This window comes from Mytilus galloprovincialis, chromosome 1 (assembly GCF_965363235.1).
Source record: "Mytilus galloprovincialis chromosome 1, xbMytGall1.hap1.1, whole genome shotgun sequence".
Taxonomy (NCBI): domain Eukaryota; kingdom Metazoa; phylum Mollusca; class Bivalvia; order Mytilida; family Mytilidae; genus Mytilus; species Mytilus galloprovincialis.
In genome coordinates this window covers 86404254-86424574 of record NC_134838.1, presented here as the reverse complement: position 1 = coordinate 86424574, position 20321 = coordinate 86404254, and the positions used below count along the sequence as shown (strand labels likewise).

Sequence of the window (20321 nt, the reverse complement as noted above, 5' to 3'; positions counted from 1 at the left end):
TTCACCAACATTGATCAAAATTGATTTAATAACTTAAAAACATATAGTAAAATATATCTTGCTTTGAATTTTTGATATACTAAGGCTTTTCAATTTCTGGAATAGATTACTTTAGCTGTATTTGGCAAAACTTTTATGAATTTTTGGTCCTCAGTGGTCTTCAACATCGTACCTTGTTTGTCCATTTTAACCTTTTTTTTATTCGACCATCACTGATGAGTCTTTTGTAGAAGTAAATACAATATTTCAATCCTGGTATCTATGACGAGTTTATTTTGACCTATTGATTGTTAAGGAAGAGATATAAGCCGATAACAGTCCATTCTGTAACCTGTTCAATATTTTACAGAATGGACTGTTAGACTCTTAAACGCATTAAGGGTATGTCTTATAATTTGGTTAATGTAAATTAATATAAAAATTTTGTAAAAAATGCGTTATGAATAAAACCTAATGCCTTAATTGACACCTTGATAGGTGATACCCTCGAGGGAAAAAAAACTTTCGGTTGCAGTATAGACCGTAAAGTAGTGTAAAGTATTGATATTTGTGAGAGATCAATTTCTTGATTATCTTAATCAGATTCAGAGACAAAAATGTAGGGGTAGTTTTATACCAGTACGTTTAGTCTACATACAAAGATATACAACCAAACTGATTTGAAAAAATGTAACAACCAATAAATAAATCTAACAAAGTTGCAAACAAAAAATTGTGTGTAATTGTGTGTGAGAAAATCTGACAAAGACTCTAACAAAAAATGTATACAGTTGATAGTCGTTACAGTATATATTATACAACATGGTAATTTACAATCAAATTCTTTCTATTTCAAGTTAGGGGAAACAAATTATTTAACTTCTGGTTTGCCATGTTTTTATTAAAATGGTTAAATCAATAAACACTAAACTTTTCATTTTTGGTGTAGAATAGTAGCTTTAATTCCATTTATGAAACTTTGCATCATTAAGCAAAAGAACAAACTGTACTTTCATGTAATGGTTTAACTGATTAAATAAAGAAAGAAGAAGTCAATAATGAAAACAGTCAAAAACACGTAAACATTACCTACTAATAATTGTTTTTTAACCTCTCGGTAATCTTGCCGTCTTCCTTTCGACTAATCTGTTAATTTGTTCCAGGGTTATTCCAGATTCTTTAGTTGAATATGTGTCACTTGTACTTGAGCCACCACCACCACCACCACCACCACCACCACCACCACCACCACCACCACCTCCACCGCCGCCAACTCCCCCGCTATGGATCCCTCCGCCGCTGCCTCCCCCTCCTAATGTTACTGGAGTTGTTCCTATTTTAAATACTTTCCTTACTTCTGCCATCGAAAGTTTTAATGCTATTAACTTAGCATTTGCTGAAGGGCCTTCTATAGCTTTATTGTTCCTGAATAAATGTTTGGATTTAGCACCTGATTTTTGTAATTTCTGGTATAAAGAATTAGCAATCTGTTGTTTGTTTATTTGTTTGGAACCACCACCTCCCCCTCCTCCTCCGCCTCCACCACCTCCATAATATGTGTCGATTGCCTGCTGTATGTCCGCTTGATACCTTTGTAGTGACAATTCTTCCTGAGCTCCCCCTGTTATAACATGAACCAAAAGACGAGGTATCGACAAGGGGACATATTGGCCTCCTGTAATATAAGCTAAAGCCATGAAAAAGTCCTTGTAAGGAACAATTGGTGGCTCCACGCCAATAACATATAATGTTATATCTTTCTGGGCCAAGTCACGAGCTATTTGCATAGGATCGTGACCATTTGGAGATCCCTGTGGAAACGAGGTGTCTTCAGACGGCACAAGTCCATGAGGAGGTGCATCAGATATCATGACACATATTTTAGTTGCATCCTGTCTCCATGACAATTTAGTTGATTCGAACATAGCGTCTGCTACTGCTTCCGGTCGATCACCTCCTCCTCTAGCACGTGCAGTATTTAACCAGGATTTCATAGTGGATACAGAAGATGTGAAGTCATTTTTCCGGGTGACAAAAGTTCTATCTTGTGGTGAATGATCTCTATATTCTATCAATGCTAATCGTACATCACTGCCTGATGAAGTAACTATTTCGTTTACAATTCCTCTGATGTTCTGCTTTGCACTATCTATATACGAACCCATACTGCCTGTTGTGTCCATTAAAAAAGCCAAATCTAAATGTCCATGTTGGCCAAGAGGCACATTTGGCAGTATGGCATAAAATCCGTTTACCAACAACACGCTAAATAACCAAAATAGCATCAATAGTTGTTTTGCCTTGATCATATTTTCATAAAATTTTTATCCACATGTATAAAACAAGTGATATTGTGTTAGATGGTAACGGGCTTTTATATATTCTGATAAATGACATACAGTTATTACTTATAAATTATTTCTAAAATTCCCGTTTTTAATTACATCATATATTCGTTAAAATTTAACTTAACCTTGTAGTACATTTATCACGTTTTGACGCAATGACAATTTACATGTGAACTTCGTTCTCTATAGGATGCAACTATCAACGTTGAGGATATGTTTAACCATCCAAGAAATATTAAATACCACATTTGAACTGATTCTATTGACATAAAATGGGGGCTATGGCATGGAAATATACCGTTTTTGATATCAAAGCTATGTTAATCATCTTTGATATTTTCTGAATTCAACAATTGATAATGAAAATATACAAACTTTCAATAATAAGCGGAGTAATTGTTACGAGAGAAACATCTGTCAAAAGTATTGCCTTTTTTCTTATATACATACCGTTGATAAATTAGCTACTATTTGTTGTTATTCTTAGCTCAATTGTGAGTCCGTGTTGAGTGTTAAAGGCCGTACTTTAACTATAAGGCCACACCAAATTAATTAATAGTTCTTTGAGATTTTACCCAAAAAAAATGGGGCGAGCGAGCGAAATTTAAATTTATATTTTTAAATTCTTCGCCTCAAATTTTGAAGAAATATGGAGCGAGCGATATTTTTTTTCTCTCAATTTTTAAATCTTTTACCTAAAAGAAGCAACTGAATTTTCAACTCACTTAATTGAAAGGGGACATAATTTGATAAAATTAAATTATCTCCCTTTTTATATGTATTTCAACTTTCTGCATTCTTTTTCATTTTGTTTTGTTGTTTGTATAATTAACACTGCACAAATATACACTTTTGAACATATTTTTTTATGCATGAACTTTATATGGCTATCTGCTTTTAATATGCACTGCTTTCATCTGTAGTATATGCACCTTCTGGTCCTTAGACACCCTCTGTAGTATGCTAGCTAGCTTCTTGTAACACAACTGGTTGGTGTGTGTTTTGTGTTTATGCATATGGATCACTAACCAGTCAATCCAAGCCCAGTGAACTGGGGGTTCTAGCTAGCTAGTGCTACTTTACAATTAAATATCAGAAAATAAATTACACCAAAACATACCAACATGGAAATACCTACATAACCTACATTTATAAGCCTATGTTATAACTAAGATTTCAACCAGATGCATCATTTTGTGAGCTCATGAGTACCGAAAATGCATTAATTCCACTTGGTTTTGAATTTGATACTTCTTCAGTAGCAGTAGATCCATCATCAATTGTGAACTGCACATATTTAAAGTTTAGGTCATTACATATTGACCATACCATATTTTCGTCAGATATTTCGATACTAGAATCATCGAAACTGTTCGTCTTACTTATCAGTCCTTAAATATTTTAGATTTTACCCGTGTACAGTGAATTTAAAAAATTTAAGTAATAGTTGGGTTATTTTTTTTTTTTTTTTTTTTTTTTTTTTTTAGTGTATAAATTTTAATTAACTCCCGTCTGGATGATATCCGCTGATGAGGAGGTGTTCCATAACTGGAAGGATTTACGAATAGAAGAAGAAGAAGTATGGTTTTAATATTAATAATCTCACTTTGTGCATCGCTACATCGTTCAATGGCTTCTTGATATAGTTCCCTGAATGTCCGACATTTTGTTTGTGTTGCCTTATTTTTTAATATGTATGACTTGTTGTTATTTTTGTCTGAATGTTTCACCACAGAAACAATCAGCACGTTTTCCATCTTTGCAACTTTTTTTTATCAGAATCAAAAATATGCTTGACAAATGACAAACACTGCATATTTTCAAACGCTTAATTGATAAAGATTTTTTTTAATACCAGAATCGAGTTCGTCGAAATTGCGGATTTATTTTCGACGTGCGGGAATTTTATTTTTATTTTTATTTTTTGGTTTTGGCAGGTGAGGTGCGGGAAATTTATTTTTATTTTTTTATTTTAATTTCGGCAATTTAGGTGCGGGTTTTCCAAAGAACTACTAATTAATTTGGTGTGGCCTAATGGTTTACTTTCTAATAAATAAAGGAAACAGTAGTTATGAATCGATAGAGGGAAAACAAATCCGGGCTACAAACTAAAACCGAAGTAAACACATCAACTATCGGAGGAAAACAACGAAACAACAGAAACACTAAAGTGTAACAAAAAACAAACGACAATGCCACACTCACAGAAACGAACCAAAAGGTAACAACTGGCATTTTCCTGACTGGTACAGTAAATTTTATTTTAATTAAAATATTGAGTTGAACCTGGTTTTAGTGGCTAGTCAAACCTTCGAGCTTTCATGGCAATTTTAAATATACGTCTAAAATGACACCATTACATGACAGGAATACAGTACAAATAAATGCAAGAACATTCAGGACAGAGGAATACATTAATTACCATACAATAGTATATTTCGACATGCTTAACACAGAATAAAAACGTACACTTAAACAACATGAATGGGGGGTTGTCTCATTGGCACTCATACCACATCTTCTAATATCTAGGAACTAGTATGCCTGATAAAGCTATTGATATATAGTTTAGATCGTTGTGGTTATATAACTGTCGATTTGTTACTTTGTATTTCATATGTTTCGGATCCTCAATGCTCTTCAACTTTGTACTTGTTTGGCTTTATAAATATTTTGATATGAGCGTCAACAATGAGTCTAATGTAGATGAAAGGCGCGTCTGGCGTACTAAATTATAATCCTGGTACCTTTGATAAATATTTACAACACTGGATCGATGCCACTGCTGGTGGACGTTTCGTCCCCGAGGGTATCACCAGTCCAGTAGTCAACACTTCGGTGTTGACATGAATATCAATAGTGTGGTCATTTTTATAACTTTCCTGTTTACAAAACTTTGAATTTTTCGAAAAAAAATAAGGATTGTCTTATCCCAGGCATAGATTACCTTAGCCGTATTTGGCACAACTTTTGGGAATTTTGGATCCTCAATACTCTTTAACTCTGTACTTGTTTGGCTTTACTGAGCGTCACTGATGAGTCTTATGTAGACGAAAAGCGCGCCTGGCGTACTAACTTATAATCCTGGTAACTTTGACAACTATCGTCTTGTCTTTTATGAGTGTTAGCGTCGCAAAAATATATGTGTAACGTTTGAACTTTTACCAAGATATCCAAACAAACACTTGCATTCTATATGCATATCAGGTTTTTAAATTTTTGACATCAGTTTTAATCTTAAGGATTATATCCGCCTTGAAGTTTAAGATTCGACAGCAATCATAATTTGATTTGTTGGTGTGTGTTTGTGAATTTGCTGATGACCAATTGCATGTTTTTTGACAAATACTGATTTACCAATTTTCAGATTATAAATTTCATCATTTAATGATCCTTCTTTAGCTACCCAGATTTTCTTTCTCAGTTTCAATTGGGCGCAGAAAATGTAATACTTTTTAATTTGATTTGTTGAAGGACAAAATATATAAAAATAGAATACAAATCTCATTTTGGGTGAACCTTTTCGGATCTTTTTTAAGGAAATGGAGAGTGCATATGGTGCATGTCTAATTAATGTATTTTGCACACCGGTTTTTACCCGTGTTTTGCAAAAACTAACACCAAAATGATTTCGAAGGTAAATAGACTTTCTTTAAGCTTTACATCTCGACAGCAGTGTTGTTCTATTTACATATTAGTGATAGTGTTCTGTTAAGAACGTATGCTACATTTACTCAAACATACCCATTATTTTTTCTGCTCGTGCTATATTTTGAAAGCTATTTTCTGCGATATCAACTGAATCTTAAAAGAGGGACGAAATATACCAGAGGAACAGCCAATTTATACTAGGCAAAGTATTAAGCATGAAAATACAAAAGCTATATGGAATAAGACACATACTGTCATTTTCTAAACCGAAATTTGCAAGGGGTTGACTATTCTAGAATTTCAACGTTGAACTTTAATAAGCTATAAAGATAAATATAAAAAATATACTGAACTTCAAGAAAATTCGAAACGGAAAGGATTTTATCTGAAGGGAAAATCAAAACCTTAAACACGTCAAATGAATGAAAACAACTGTTTTTAACTTGTTTCTTTGTGAAGAAAATGATGGAACAAACTTAGTTTTAACCACCATTTTTTCTTATAATATCGTGTACCAAGTCAGGAATATGGCAGTTGTTATCAAAGAGTCTGTTCCATGTATGTTTGTGTTTGTTTTTGCTTCAGTTCGGTGTTTCTGTTGTTCTGTTGATTTTTTGTCTCTTATGGTTGATGATTTATTTTGAAGGGGAAAAATCCTAACAAGTGAAAACAGTCCCTAATCAAAAGGCAAAATAAAAAGCTCAAGCACTTCAAACGGATGGATAATAACTGTCATATTCCTGACTTGGTACAGGCATTTTCTTATGTAGAAAATGGTAGATTGAACCTGGTTTTATAGCTAACTAACCCTCTCACTTGTATGAAAGAGGGACGTAAGATACCAAAGGAACAGTCAAACTCATACATCGAAAATAAACTGACGACGCCTGGCTAAAAATGAAAGAAGACAAACAGACATACAATAGAACACATGACACAACATAGAAAACTAAAGAATCTCAGGTGCTCCGGAAAGGTAAGCAGATCCTGCTCCACATGTGGCACCAGTCGTGTTGCTTATGTGATAACAAATCCGGTAAATAGAGTTATTCGGTAGGTCACATTCATGAAAGGGAAGGGGATTATAGTTACGACGTAAGGAACATATCCGATATCATTTGTATAAAGGGTTATTCCATAACGGTCAACCAACTCGTGATGGCGTCCGTAAAATTTACAAAAGGGATGATTTCAACTTCACCATTTAGAACTCTTGGTATAATAGCTTCCTTGTGAGCAACAACCCTCTATCAAGAAAATCATGACAGGAAATGCAAGCACGGGAAGATCGTATCAATTGGGAGATATATACCCCGTATGCAGGTGCTGCTGGAATATTGCTACTTAGAAATGGAAAGTTCACAATTGGAAAGCTGAAATCATCTCTTTTGTCGTAAAGTTTTGTTTATAACCGACCCTCATTGTCAATATCTAGATGTAAGTCAAGATATGAAGCCGACTTAACTGTAGCTGTAGTATCCTTTATCTCTAGTTCGATGTGATAGATGCATTCCACATAGTCACCAAATTTTGAATTATTCAGTGAAAGAACATCATCTATATAGCGGAAAATAGAGTTAAAGGAGATCGCTAACTTCTTATCTTTCTTTCTATGAAGTTCCTGCATGAAGTCAGCCTCATAATGATAAAGAAACAAGTCCGCAAGTAGAGGGGTACAATTTGTTCCCATTGGAATGCCGACAGTCTGTTGAAAAACACGTCCTCCGAACGAAACAAATATGTTGTCAATCAAGGCATAAAGCATCTTGATAATGTCAGTTTCAAAGAATTTTTTGTTTGAATAATAGTGATCCTTTACAAAGTAGGGTTTATCCCTCCCTAAGACAAGATACTTGTATCTACGTTGGCCATTCTTTTTGTATGACAGTCGCATTAAATTCTATTATATTGACATTGTATTATTATCTTAATCTTAATAAAACAAACAAATGTAACAAAGAAACACAAAAAGGCAAACATAAAATTTAACATCCTCCCTTTCTTTTTTTTTAAATATCGTTCCACACTTGTTGCATGGCGGAATCTTTATATCCCATATGCAGGAAAAGTCTGTTATTGCTGCTAAGATTGGGGAAACTAATAATTACAAACTAAAAATTGTCTCGTTTGTCACAGATTATGACACTGAAATGACCGCGTATGTCAAATTCGAGGTATACAACTTTAAATGAAGCAGAGGAAGCCGTGACTATTGTTTCTTTAAACTATAGTAATGGAAGATATATTAAGAGATTTTAATCCGAAAAGTTTGGATATTCGATAGCCAAAACATCATCAATATATTTTGAGGTGAAATTGATCTTCTTGTTTTTGACATGACACTAAGTACTTAACTATAATTTATTCAAAAACAGTATAAAAACAAGGACTTCTCAGCAAAAATAAATAATGATAATGTTCTATTTTCATATGCAAACGGGGACAACTCTTGCTAAATCTTTAAATTGAGACGACATTTTAAAAGATTGACTAATTATTTTGTATTGAAATGGTCATTCATAAAAAACGACAAAAAGTTAAACTTTAATATCAATATTTTATCAAAATAAGGTAGCAGGAACCACACATCTGTATTGTATCAATGATATGTTTAAATAAGTGTGTATGTCAATATTGTACAAGCAGTGGATACAAGGGTACATTAGTTTAGTATTAGAAATAAGGTACCTTAGATCTGACGTCAGGATTGTAAAAACCAAACATATTTCAGCATGGTGTAAGAAATATACAATGCTATGGTATCAAAGTATCATTTTGCTGTTGAGATCAGCTGTTTAGACCATAGTCAGTATGGTATCAAAACAAAGTACTTTGTCCATTCACCAGTATGTTATAAAAAGAGGTGATGAGGACAAAAGGTATTGTGGTAAACTGCGGTGTCATATTGAAGTATGGGATCAAAAGTACTCTTTCTACGACCATACATCAGTAAGGTTATAAATTAGGTTAAAAACTGATATTGATTATGCCATACAAGCTTCAAAGAATTGAATATTGAATATAAACATCAAGCTATGTTACAATGACTTGTGATTCTCAGTCTTTAGTTTCAGGAGTGTGTACCCCATTGTTGTTTCAATGCTAGACATGAAAAATGTAAAATAAAATCAACAGCCTCTGCCCTTGTACTCTACTATATGACTATTCAGTGCTTCATAAATAGAGGATTATTGCATGCAGTGCTAGCAATGATTTTCATAAAACAAGTTTATAAATGAAGATATTTGTCAAAACAATTATAAACATAAACAAGTTTAAGCTTTCTAAAAGGTGTGAACTGCTTCGCTCTATTTTAATTTATGATAATATGTGCGAATGTGGTTGTTGTGGCACCCGTCATGTTGCTCATGTTGTTTTTTCCCCATTAAATCTTAATATCTATTGAATGCAATAAAAGAATAAATAATATTGCTTTGAACGATGTTTCCCTTTGGTATATTTTTGAAATTGCACATCTCGTTTTATTTGCTGTTTGAATATATAAACACATGGCTAGAGAATGTTTCATAAAACTTAATACATTGTATTTTGTACACTTTGGTCATTATTTTATTTTCGACTTTTTTTACGCTCGTTTGGTATATTTTGCCTCTCTTTAACAACCCTTAAAAGAAATAAGTACAGAGTTTTAATTAAAGTCCCCTTGGCACTGACAATTAGAGTCATTGTGTCTGACAAGTGATTGCAAGTCGCATATATGCTTCTTCTGTTTAATTAGGCGTTTGCACCACCTCTCCAAGTCCACATGGTACTTACAGTTAGAGAAAAAAGGTGGAGAGGCTGTGGCAAAAGCCCACTTAAACAGAAGAAGCATATGCTACTTGCAATCACTTCTCTGATGCAATTACCTTAAATTTATTGTCGTAGCAGGATTATATAAGCATAGACGGTGTATTGCGACATCATAGACTCGAAAGACTGAGCTACCAAAACACGTTATAACGACAACTATAAAACATGCTTTGATACGTTTTTAATTAATGAAATTAATTAAGAATATAAAGTTATGTTTTTTATGCATAGATCATAAAAGTGCATGTATCATTAGGAAAAAAAACGAAATATAAGATAAGATGTCGATGCGAAATGCAGTCGCATCTACACGCTCTTTTTATTCGTTTCCGACGTTTTTATTCCTAATGCAGTGTAGAATATCATGACTTAGTAGCCGAATATCTTAGCCAACAAGAAATTTTATGGGTAAAATAATGCCGAACTTTGATTAATACCAGGTAATGTTCGATAACTTGTACAAAGTATACCATATTCAACAGTTGTACGAGTTATCGAGCTTGACCTGACAATAATGAATATATATTGCATATTTATGTGACTTATAAATGAGATTTTCTTTCTTTGTTTTTTCCGGTTAAAACTCATTTGTATATACATTTAAGGTCCATGCCGCATCGACGAAAACTATTGCTACGGCGGCTACCGTACGTGCCGTATCGACTAAAACTATTGCTTCGGCGGCTACCGTACGTGCCGAATCGGCTTCTAGGTTTCTGAATTGCTGAAACTGACCGAAGATTGAAAATATTCATACATAAGCATGTATACTCAAAACATGTGAAACAAGAATAATTGGCCATAAGACCTGATTAATACATGATTATCCGTAACAAACACCTTATTTATGAACTCCACACACATTTCTACTTGTTCCATTGTCCGTATGCTATGAGCAATCTACCTAAGATGATTCAGTTCTGGATTGTACACTAGATTTAGTTTCAGATATTCAAGACCATCACCATCATAAAAGTCGTTACAATTCATCTTTGTCATACCTATACACAACCGTTGATGAATCTTTACAACTATTGTATCTTGCTTAATCTACTATAATATCTATATTTTGATCTTGCTAACAAGAGTTAACAATAGATTAAAACCAATTTCACATTGTGAGTTATAACAGGTCCCGAAATGAAAAGTATAAAACAATTCAAACGAGAAAAATAACAGCTTGATGACAAAACAATGAACGAAATACAAATATAACATGATGGAACAGGCACATATTAAATGTGGTGTGGTTTAGTGAGTTGAATGGCACCAAATCCTTTACTAACATGGGACAGTGGTTTAATAGTACAACATAAGAACACAAAACAATCAATAAAAAAGGGCTTAACTCATCTGATCGATACAAGACAGGAAAATAACTAACAAAAACAAAGACTGGACGTGTCAAGGAATCGATACACCCTCACAACAAGTAGGAATATCCACAACGTGTCGAAAACTGATTGCTTAAACGTACATAAATGTTATCATAGCGGAAAGCACCAGCTTCAATAAAATCATCACAGCTTCAGCAAGTATACTTGTATATTTCTCCTTAGAGAAGAAAGCTTTAAATGAGTTACAACAAATGTGTTTGAAATCAGAAATTTCAAACGACCATTTTATTAATTTAAGGTCCACAGTCTGGTAGCAAGTTACTTCCTTGGAGAGTTTCCTAAAATTGGTTGATGTACGATCTACTTTGTACGGGCCATTGCGATGGGTTTTCTTGTCTTCTTTTGGCAACGGTCATACCTGAAGGAATATCATCTGGATGGTCATATTTCCAAGGCAACCTTTCTGTGGAATAGCCTTTCTCGCAGTTTTCAATAGCTGTGTTCTTGTCTGTAATGACGTTTACAAGAACTGTTGACGGCTGGTTGATGTTTCTATTGATCGGTCCTGATAATAGATATCCTATCTTTGACTGAACAGCGGTGGGTCCTTTTCCTCTGATAACTTTGTCCTCGATAATGTCCCAATAGTGGTCGGCGCTTATGAGTAAGTCAATTTCGAAACGTTCCGTACTTTTCACAGAATGTGCAAGTTTGAGTTCTATTAAGTGTGGCAAGCTCCTTGTAGTCTGGGAAATCTTATTCTTAATTGGGACGGCAATTTCCGGAACAATGAGCGTGTTTATACGCACATTTTCTCCCGTGTCGGTCTGTAATTGTATTGTTGGAGTTTCCAATTTACGAACTTTCTGAGATAAATCTCCGAACGCAGACAGTTGAATGCTGACTTTCCTGTTGTTTTAATTTCTAGTTTATCGGCTAATTTCTGAGTGATAAAAGAACGTTGCACTCCTTCGTCAAATAAGATGTTACATTCTATTTTTACGTCGTTATATATAACTGGTGCAGTTTCTGTTTTTAGAAGAATGTCGGGACTTACTTGCGATGCATCCAATACACTAGTTGTGTCTGTCGTTTCAACCACGTTAATAGCTGTCTGCTGTATTTTCGGCTCCTGCTTCGTACCTGTATTGGCCTCTTTCCCTTTACATATGCTTGTATGATGCATTCCGTTACAATTTTTACACCGTTTGTAGACTTACATGCGGCCACCCGGTGTGACCCTAAACAGTTAAAGCATAACTGTTTTTGTTTTACGATTTGATTCCTGTCGTTTGCCTCTGTTACTTCAGAGCACTTCGTCGGATAGTGCTCACCTGAAAAAAAATACATGTATGCGTATTTACCTTCTTCCGTGTGTCAGTTAATTAACCTTTATTGTGTGATCTTGGTTGTGTACCTGTGAAAAATGCTGTGGTGTGCAATCTGCCCGGTCCCATGACTCCCTGTCCTGCCTCAAGTATTTCAATCTCTTTAGTTATTGATTTTCGTAGATTTTGCAATATCAAATTATCTCTCCCGTGTTCTCTTGCAATATATTTTCTTATGTCAATCGGTAACTTGTCCAAAACTATAGGTACCAAAAGCGAACCATACATCTCTGGTGTTTGACCAAGTGACTCTAATCCTCGTACGTATGATTCTAATCTGTCTCCGTAAGACCTAAAACTAAAAGCATCATTTGTCGGTGCCGGTAAATTCATGAGTGCTTTCATGTAAGCATGTATAAGTTTGCTAGGTTGTCCGAACCGATCTCTGAGAAGGTTGACTGCGGTTTCGTAGTTACCATTAGTCAAAGCGAATCCCTCTACTGTTTGCGCGGCGCTTCCCTCTACCTGGGCTTTAAGATCGTTAAACTTTTGGATTGGCATTAATGTGTCGTTGTGGTGTATAGATGACTCGAAACAATCCCAAAATGTCTGGCACTTGAGAATATCTCCATTAAAATAGGGTTAGTCTAACTTTGGAAGCCTATGGTAATTAGTTTTTGAAGATCTCTGTTTTGACGGGACTTGAAACATGACATTCTCTGACGGACGGGTATGCACTACAGGGGTGTTAATTGAATACTGCTGGTTCATAGAATCTATTGCACATCTGTTCATATCAAATCTAGCTTCGGGTGTGAAATGATATGCGTCAGGGTTAAGTCTGCTCGTTGAAGGACCAACAGTACCATGCGAAATCATAGTATTTGTTTCAAAGGACTTAATAAATTTCCGAATTTGTCTAATTTTGCAATCAAGTTCGTACATATACTCATCTGAGTCGGTAATTTCCTGCTCCAAATTTTCCTCCGATGTCTGTTCCAAAAGTCTGTTATTCAGGTCAATCAATGTTTTCTGTTTCTGCGTGACGGCATCATCAAGGGCTTTCACCTCGTCAACTTCTGTGTCTGTTTTTGACTTTAACTCGTCGAATTTCACCAGTAGCTTCGTGACGGCTCCTTTGTGTCCAGCGCGAACTGACTTCAGCTTTGAATCCATATATATCGAAAGGTTACGGCACCAATAAATGTTGTAGAATCTTAATAAATCATACGTTGTGTTTTCTATACGTTTAATCGTCGTGATGGCTAATGCATATACAATAACGTCACACAGTATACCGTTATGGTAACAACGTTACCATAGCGTAATGTTTGTACTTCGCGTATTTTCCGACAAGCAGTTCTTGCTATTATCTGTATGTAGTATTTCTCTTGTTGTTGGTATCAACTGAGACACATACGAATGTTATACAATATCCAAATTAGTGTACTATTTAGACAGACGTTTACCGACGTTTCCATCTCATAAATCGATCAAAAAGATAAACCAAGATGACAAGGCGGTTTACCACCATCTGTATACAAAACATATTTGGTAATTAACATTTACCTTGAAATATGAAAATAACCAATACGATCAGGGGACATTTATAATGTGTTGGCCTTTCAGCAGAGTTTTCCCACATCATAATTCGTAGATGTATAACAAAAAGAAGATGCCAATGAGACAACTCCCCACAAGAGACCAAAATGACACAGAAATTAATAACTGTAGTACACTATACGGCCTTTAACAATGAGCAAAGCCAATACCACATAGTCAGCTATAAAAGGCCCCGAAATGACAATGTAAAACAATTCAAACGAGAAAACTAACGGCCTAATTCATGTACAAAAAATGAACGAAAAACACATATGTAACACATAAACAAACGACAACCAATGAATTACAGGCTCCTGTACATTCTTTTACATACATGATCACTTACCAATTTACTTTTCAAAACAGATAATATATAATGCGACTTAACTGCTCTGAAACAGAGTACTAGTTCTGTTTTTTTTTTTTTTAATATACTCCTTATTGGAATGAATTAAGGCGACAGTAGTTTATTGATGTTCTCACAAATCGAGTGAATGATCAATTACATCAATTCCAAAAAAGAACAAAAAGTGTAATCTTATATCCATGAATTTTTATTATCATTCGCCATACAAATTCACACTTCAGTAAAAATGTTCTCAGAATGGTGCTATTTTAGGGCCCTTCAATTATCGCAATCGTCCTAGATAAAAATTGATATATACATATATAAGCATTACTTATATCATTTTGGGACGAATATTTGTTCTTGACTTTAGAATAATTCTACAAAGAGGTGAAGTCAAATTCTGGCACAGAGGCTAACCATTATTGGAGTTTGAAGTTAAGTGACGAATAATTCATATTCTGGAGGGGTGCAGTGTACAGGAGGATTTTTCTCGGATTGCCTGCTAGCATATATTTGTAACTATTGCCTATTTCATCTTGTCTATGCAAGGTTATTTATTTTTAGCTCTTGCCAAGCTAGGATATATACTTTCCTCTTGCCCACCCCTCCACATCCCCTAAAATCTAATGATTTCACCATGTAGAGGATTGATTTATAAAAACAAACAATGAACACCTAATTAGTCATATGTAGATGAAACGCTCGTCTGGCGTATCAAATTATAAACCAAGTAACTTTGATAACTAATACTCATTTTCGAAATAAAGTCAACATTCAATAATAATCACCTCACTTTAAGATGGACCCTAGCACCGCTTTGAGAGAATTTCTAGTTTTCACAAATAATTTGGATATACTTTGTAAGATGTAAACACCACCAAAAGGAATCGGTCGAAAAGATCATACTAGAAAGTTGTACATATTTAAAACTAAATAGTTCTTATGCTTATGTGTAGAATAAAACTAAATATGATAGATTTTAGAAATGAAAGTATCAGACGAAAGGTGAAGAACTGGTGATTTGAAATACCAATCGCGTAGCAACCTCAATTCACCTCTGACTGTAAATGTCAATGGTATATTTAAACATTTATGAACAATATCAACCAAATATCCATATCCAGAAAAAAAAATGAGCACGTGTTAAGCAACTAACACAACTAACGTTTATAAGTAATGTTCAAACAAACACAATATGTCATGTTAGACCTTTCTTTCAGTTTGACGAAATATATGTATGCTTGACAAATCATACGAAAGATCCTGCTGTTTGAGTGATACTTTGTGTTTACTTTTTATTTCTCTTAATGTTATTTTAATCAAGGCTCCCATGACTGAGACGTAGACGACGTTTCTCCTCAATGTTTGCACACCAAAAACCTTGACAATGCATGCAACGACATATATTAAACTAGGATTGTCATGCGATACAGGAATATTGTGATGTATGATGTAAAAAATGATAAAACCAGGATGAAGAGACAACTCACGAAAATCGAATCAACGCAAGCGTAAGGATAAGCAGTTCCTGCATATTTTTCATAATTGTATAATATTTTATTTCTCTAAAATATGCAACTTGTATTTGAATATCTCCAATGGGACCAGAAACGACGCAAATCTAACAACTGAAATTTCCTGATATATTTTTAATCGTACGGAAAATCCCTAGAAAAACCTGTACTATTTTTTTTAATGGATGCAAGGAACATTCATAATTATTTGGCCCAACAGCAGAACTAGCATGCATCATGTAGTATTACTATTCAAGGAGGGATAACTGTGTTTTGCTCACTTGGACCGATATGCGATACTAGTTTCTGTTATCACTTATCATTCGTCATATGTCGTCCCTTTCAATCGTCAATTGTCATTCGTCCATATAATTTTACGAAAAACATTTAAAACAATGTTCAAATTGAAACCAAGACGTTGCCACACTCATCCTCGGAGTATTTGGAACTGTGTTCGACGATTCTTAGAAGATTTTGAAAACACATTTAAATCTAGCATGATTTGTATAAAATTTAAACAATACGTTATTATTTTAATGCGTCTAAAGCACTTTTTTTTATTAACCTTCATCCTGAACCCTCAAAACCGAATATTTCTGACATATATAGCTCTTCGACGATTTTTCGGTACTTAGACATCTTCAGATTTCAAATGTTTGGCGTTGAGCGTTCCTGATGAAGGTCAATACAGAAAAGCGTTTTGGACGCAATAAATTATTAAACGTGTTGTTTTCGAATTATTTTCAAAGCAAAAGCTACTTTAGAACCGAAACAGTAACTGTTCAGAATGTCAAGTTCTACATGATTGTGCATTGACCAATATTGTCAGAGGACTCCTTATAAGATATTGTTAATCATTTTTGGTTTTTGGCTTTTATTTTGAAAACTATGATGGATTGAGAGAAAATGTACTCAAGAAAACTATCAGATGGACAAGATCAAGCAATAAGTAAAAAAAGACCAAAGTCTTCATCTAAACTCCTTAAAGATTTTTTTAGCTATAATCTTGAAAAATATAATAGATACAGAGAATTTTTAAACCTCAAATTTTTTTTAAACATGATCAGATCTAAAAATAAGTAGAATGACTGCAAACGTCAGTCAAAAAACAGAGTGGACATAGCCGGGTACTTGTACATCCTAACAACAAAAACACTCAATGAAGTACGCGCAGTTACTGACAGCCAGTTCAAAGCCAATAATAACTTATTAAAAAAATCATGCATCTTAGACTTACTAAACAAAACAGTGTCATCCGTAAAAAGAATAAGGTATATTAGAAAACCCTTTAGTCGTACAACGTCATCACTCGCATTTACGTACATCTTTTCAATTGTATCATTGATGAAGAGCAAAAATAATAAGGAGTCAATGAGTCCCCTTGTTCCACAGCCGGTAAATTGTTAAGTGCGTCATAAAGTAAACCACCAGATCTTACTCGAAGACGGACAGACGAATAAGTAGATTTTATACTATTGACAAATTTGCTACGGACACCATTTGTAGAAGTTTACATATTAAGATCCTTCTGATGAGATCATCTAATGCATTACCGAAATTTACAAATGTACAAAACAGTTTCATTTTAAGTTTTTAAAATATGTGTAATAATCCAATAAATAACAAAAACTGCATCTATAGATGTTCTGATCCATATATGTTATCAATTAATTTTGACCTCGTCCTCAGACCACGCCAATAAGCGGCTTGTTAATATAGACGTAAATAGTTTAGAAACGACACTTACTAATATAATAGGTCTATAGTTGTTTGGGTCTGTTAAATCACAACTTTTAGGAATAACAATAACTTCTGTCCAGATTTTCAGGAAAAATTCCCTTTTCAAATGCATTATTCAAGACTGTTTTTAAGATCAGTGCATAAAATAGTGGACCTGCTGAGAACATTTCCCTAATTATTTTGTCATTACATGCATTTTTGTTCGGATTTCAATTTGTGCATTGCTTTAATTACTTTGTCATCAGTAATTTCAGAATCTAAAAAGTCAACATGGAATTTATTCATTTGTATATTATTCAGTAAATCTAACACTTACAGAGACAGTACATTATTGTATACATTACAGTGCGATTTATTCTAAGGTTTTAAAGTTGACCAACGTTCCATAGGGTCTGTTCTGGCAGAAGTACATAGTTCAATTCCTTTACGACGCTTAAACCTTGATCTGGCTTGTCGTTTCGCTTTGTGAAATGAATATCTGGCAGAAATGTAGAATTGTTTGAAACTTATGAAAGTTCTTTGGTTCCTTAGCGCACTTTTCATCAAAACATGCATTATAAATACGAATCTTATTCTCACTTTCATTTATCATAACATTTATCCGAAAAATTCAAAAGCATTGTTAAAAAGTATCTTAGTAATCTCCCTTACCGAATCATTAACGTCGTCCAAGGTAGAAATATCATTCACTAGTGAAAGCAAAGTCTTGTTGATTATGTAGATATTAAATATAATCAATGTATTTATTGTTATCTCATTTATTCTATTGGCTGCCGCCAGACCAGTGCCATAACACATCTGTAAAAGTTTCCACCAAAACATTGACGAATTTGTCCATAGAACACCTATTTGAAATGACGGGGTTTCGCACCTGCTCAATACTCTCAATATATTTGTCCAAATCATTATTATACAAAATATCGTTTGTTTCCTCGACTATTCAAATTTCCACAAACAAATACACTCCAAGTTTCTTTTAGATCTACTACAATACTTTCAATAACTTCATGATAGAGGGGCGAAATATACCATAAGGACTGTGGAACACATAGATAAAAAATAAACTTAAAACGCCATGGCTAAAAAAGAAAAAGACAAACAGACAAATAATAGTACACAAGACATAAAAAAATCATGTTCACATATTTGATAAAAAGTATATTTTTTTCTGAAGAATATACAAGAAACACATATAAATATCATTATTAAAAGCTAAAATCTCTCTTATTAGTTTCTTCACAACAATTCCATATTTCAATTCTTTTTTAAAAGAAACATCGTCACACAATAAATTTATACAATACACAGATATAACTCCCTCATTTCTTATATCTATATTCATACTACGATTGATACAAGAAATGTTAACGAAACCATCAATATTATCTTAAGTTATTTTCATTTAACCAAGTTTCACAATCAAATGAAATATCGTATGTATTAACTAAATTCAGAAAATCGTTATCATCATAAATTGAAATGAGTCGATGCACATTCCTTATTGGTGATTATAATCTGTAAATAATTTCATATAGATACCAGGATTGGAATCTGATTTTTGAGCCAGACGAGTAAGCCTAAACAATAGGATGGAACTTTACTCAGGACATGGTGTAGTGCATTCTTCACAATTAAGGAACCTCCAAACCTTCTATTTCAACGACCGAGACCATTTTGTTATATTCTAAACCATTTTCACTATTGTGATTTATGAATTTCAATTCAAACGATTTTTTTTAATCATCTTTGGTCATATGAATTCGTTTCGTTTTTATATATTAGATAAAATATACGCAATAATATAAGTTCCGCTTGAACGATCAACAAAGATATTAATTATCGGTCACCATTAACATGTCATTTAACCTGTAATACAAGCAAGTTTGTCTAATCCATTTTCAACATAAGGAAATGCCCTTACCAAGTCAGGAAATTGATAGTTGTTTTCCATTCGTTTGATGTGTTTGATCTTTTGATAAGGGACTTTTTAATTGGAATTTACCTTTGAGTTCGGTATTTTTGTTATTTTTCCTTTTTAAACAGCTTTCGTTTACTATGAAAATGATCAGGTTATCAAAAGAAAGCATTCTATTTGTTTTATCATCTTTAAGTCTGCGTTTTTGTTGTTGAAATTTTATACTTCTGAACTTCGTGTCATTGGATTCAATTTACATAAGTCTTCCATCGACAGGATTATGAAATTTATTTGATTTAACCCAGATTTCGAATTAATCAAATTCGACTCGACTCATTTGAGGTAAAAATGAATTTTTTAAACGGGAATATTTCATAATCCGAGAAATTTCTTTATTTTACTCATACGAGGTCGATACTTAGTGGGGACTGCATTTTACCTGAATAAATTGCAATGGCAATCACGTGTTCTCAATTCTGCTCTTGTCATTTGGATTTTATATACTTATATACCTATATGGAGTTATTTTCTTTCAGAACGACAGGTCACTCTTTTTCAGAATCAACCTGGCCGATAACATGTTTCAATGAAATATGCTCCAAGGGGTGTTCTACGACAAGAAAAACTTAAAATATGCATTATCTATAACATAATTTTTAGAAACTGTGAAACAAGTTATTTCTAAACAAGACCAAGTCACCGATACATCTTTTTCTTCCTTAAAGGAGGTACAGGTATAACTTGT

General features: G+C 33.7%; 1 protein-coding gene across 1 annotated transcript; it reads right to left on the bottom strand.

Moving 5' to 3' along the window:
* Nucleotides 1–1085: 1085 nt before the first annotated feature.
* Nucleotides 1086–2344, bottom strand: LOC143061686 (uncharacterized). The gene has a single exon (XM_076233773.1). It carries the CDS (start codon nucleotides 2286–2288, stop codon nucleotides 1086–1088), a length of 1203 nt encoding a protein of 400 aa, XP_076089888.1. The 5' UTR covers nucleotides 2289–2344.
* Between the last annotated feature and the right edge of the window lie 17977 nt (nucleotides 2345–20321).

Bases quoted from the DNA above. Each gene is read 5' to 3' on its own strand.
- LOC143061686 (XM_076233773.1), bottom strand. From the start codon at position 2,288: ATGATCAAGGCAAAACAACTATTGATGCTATTTTGGTTATTTAGCGTG.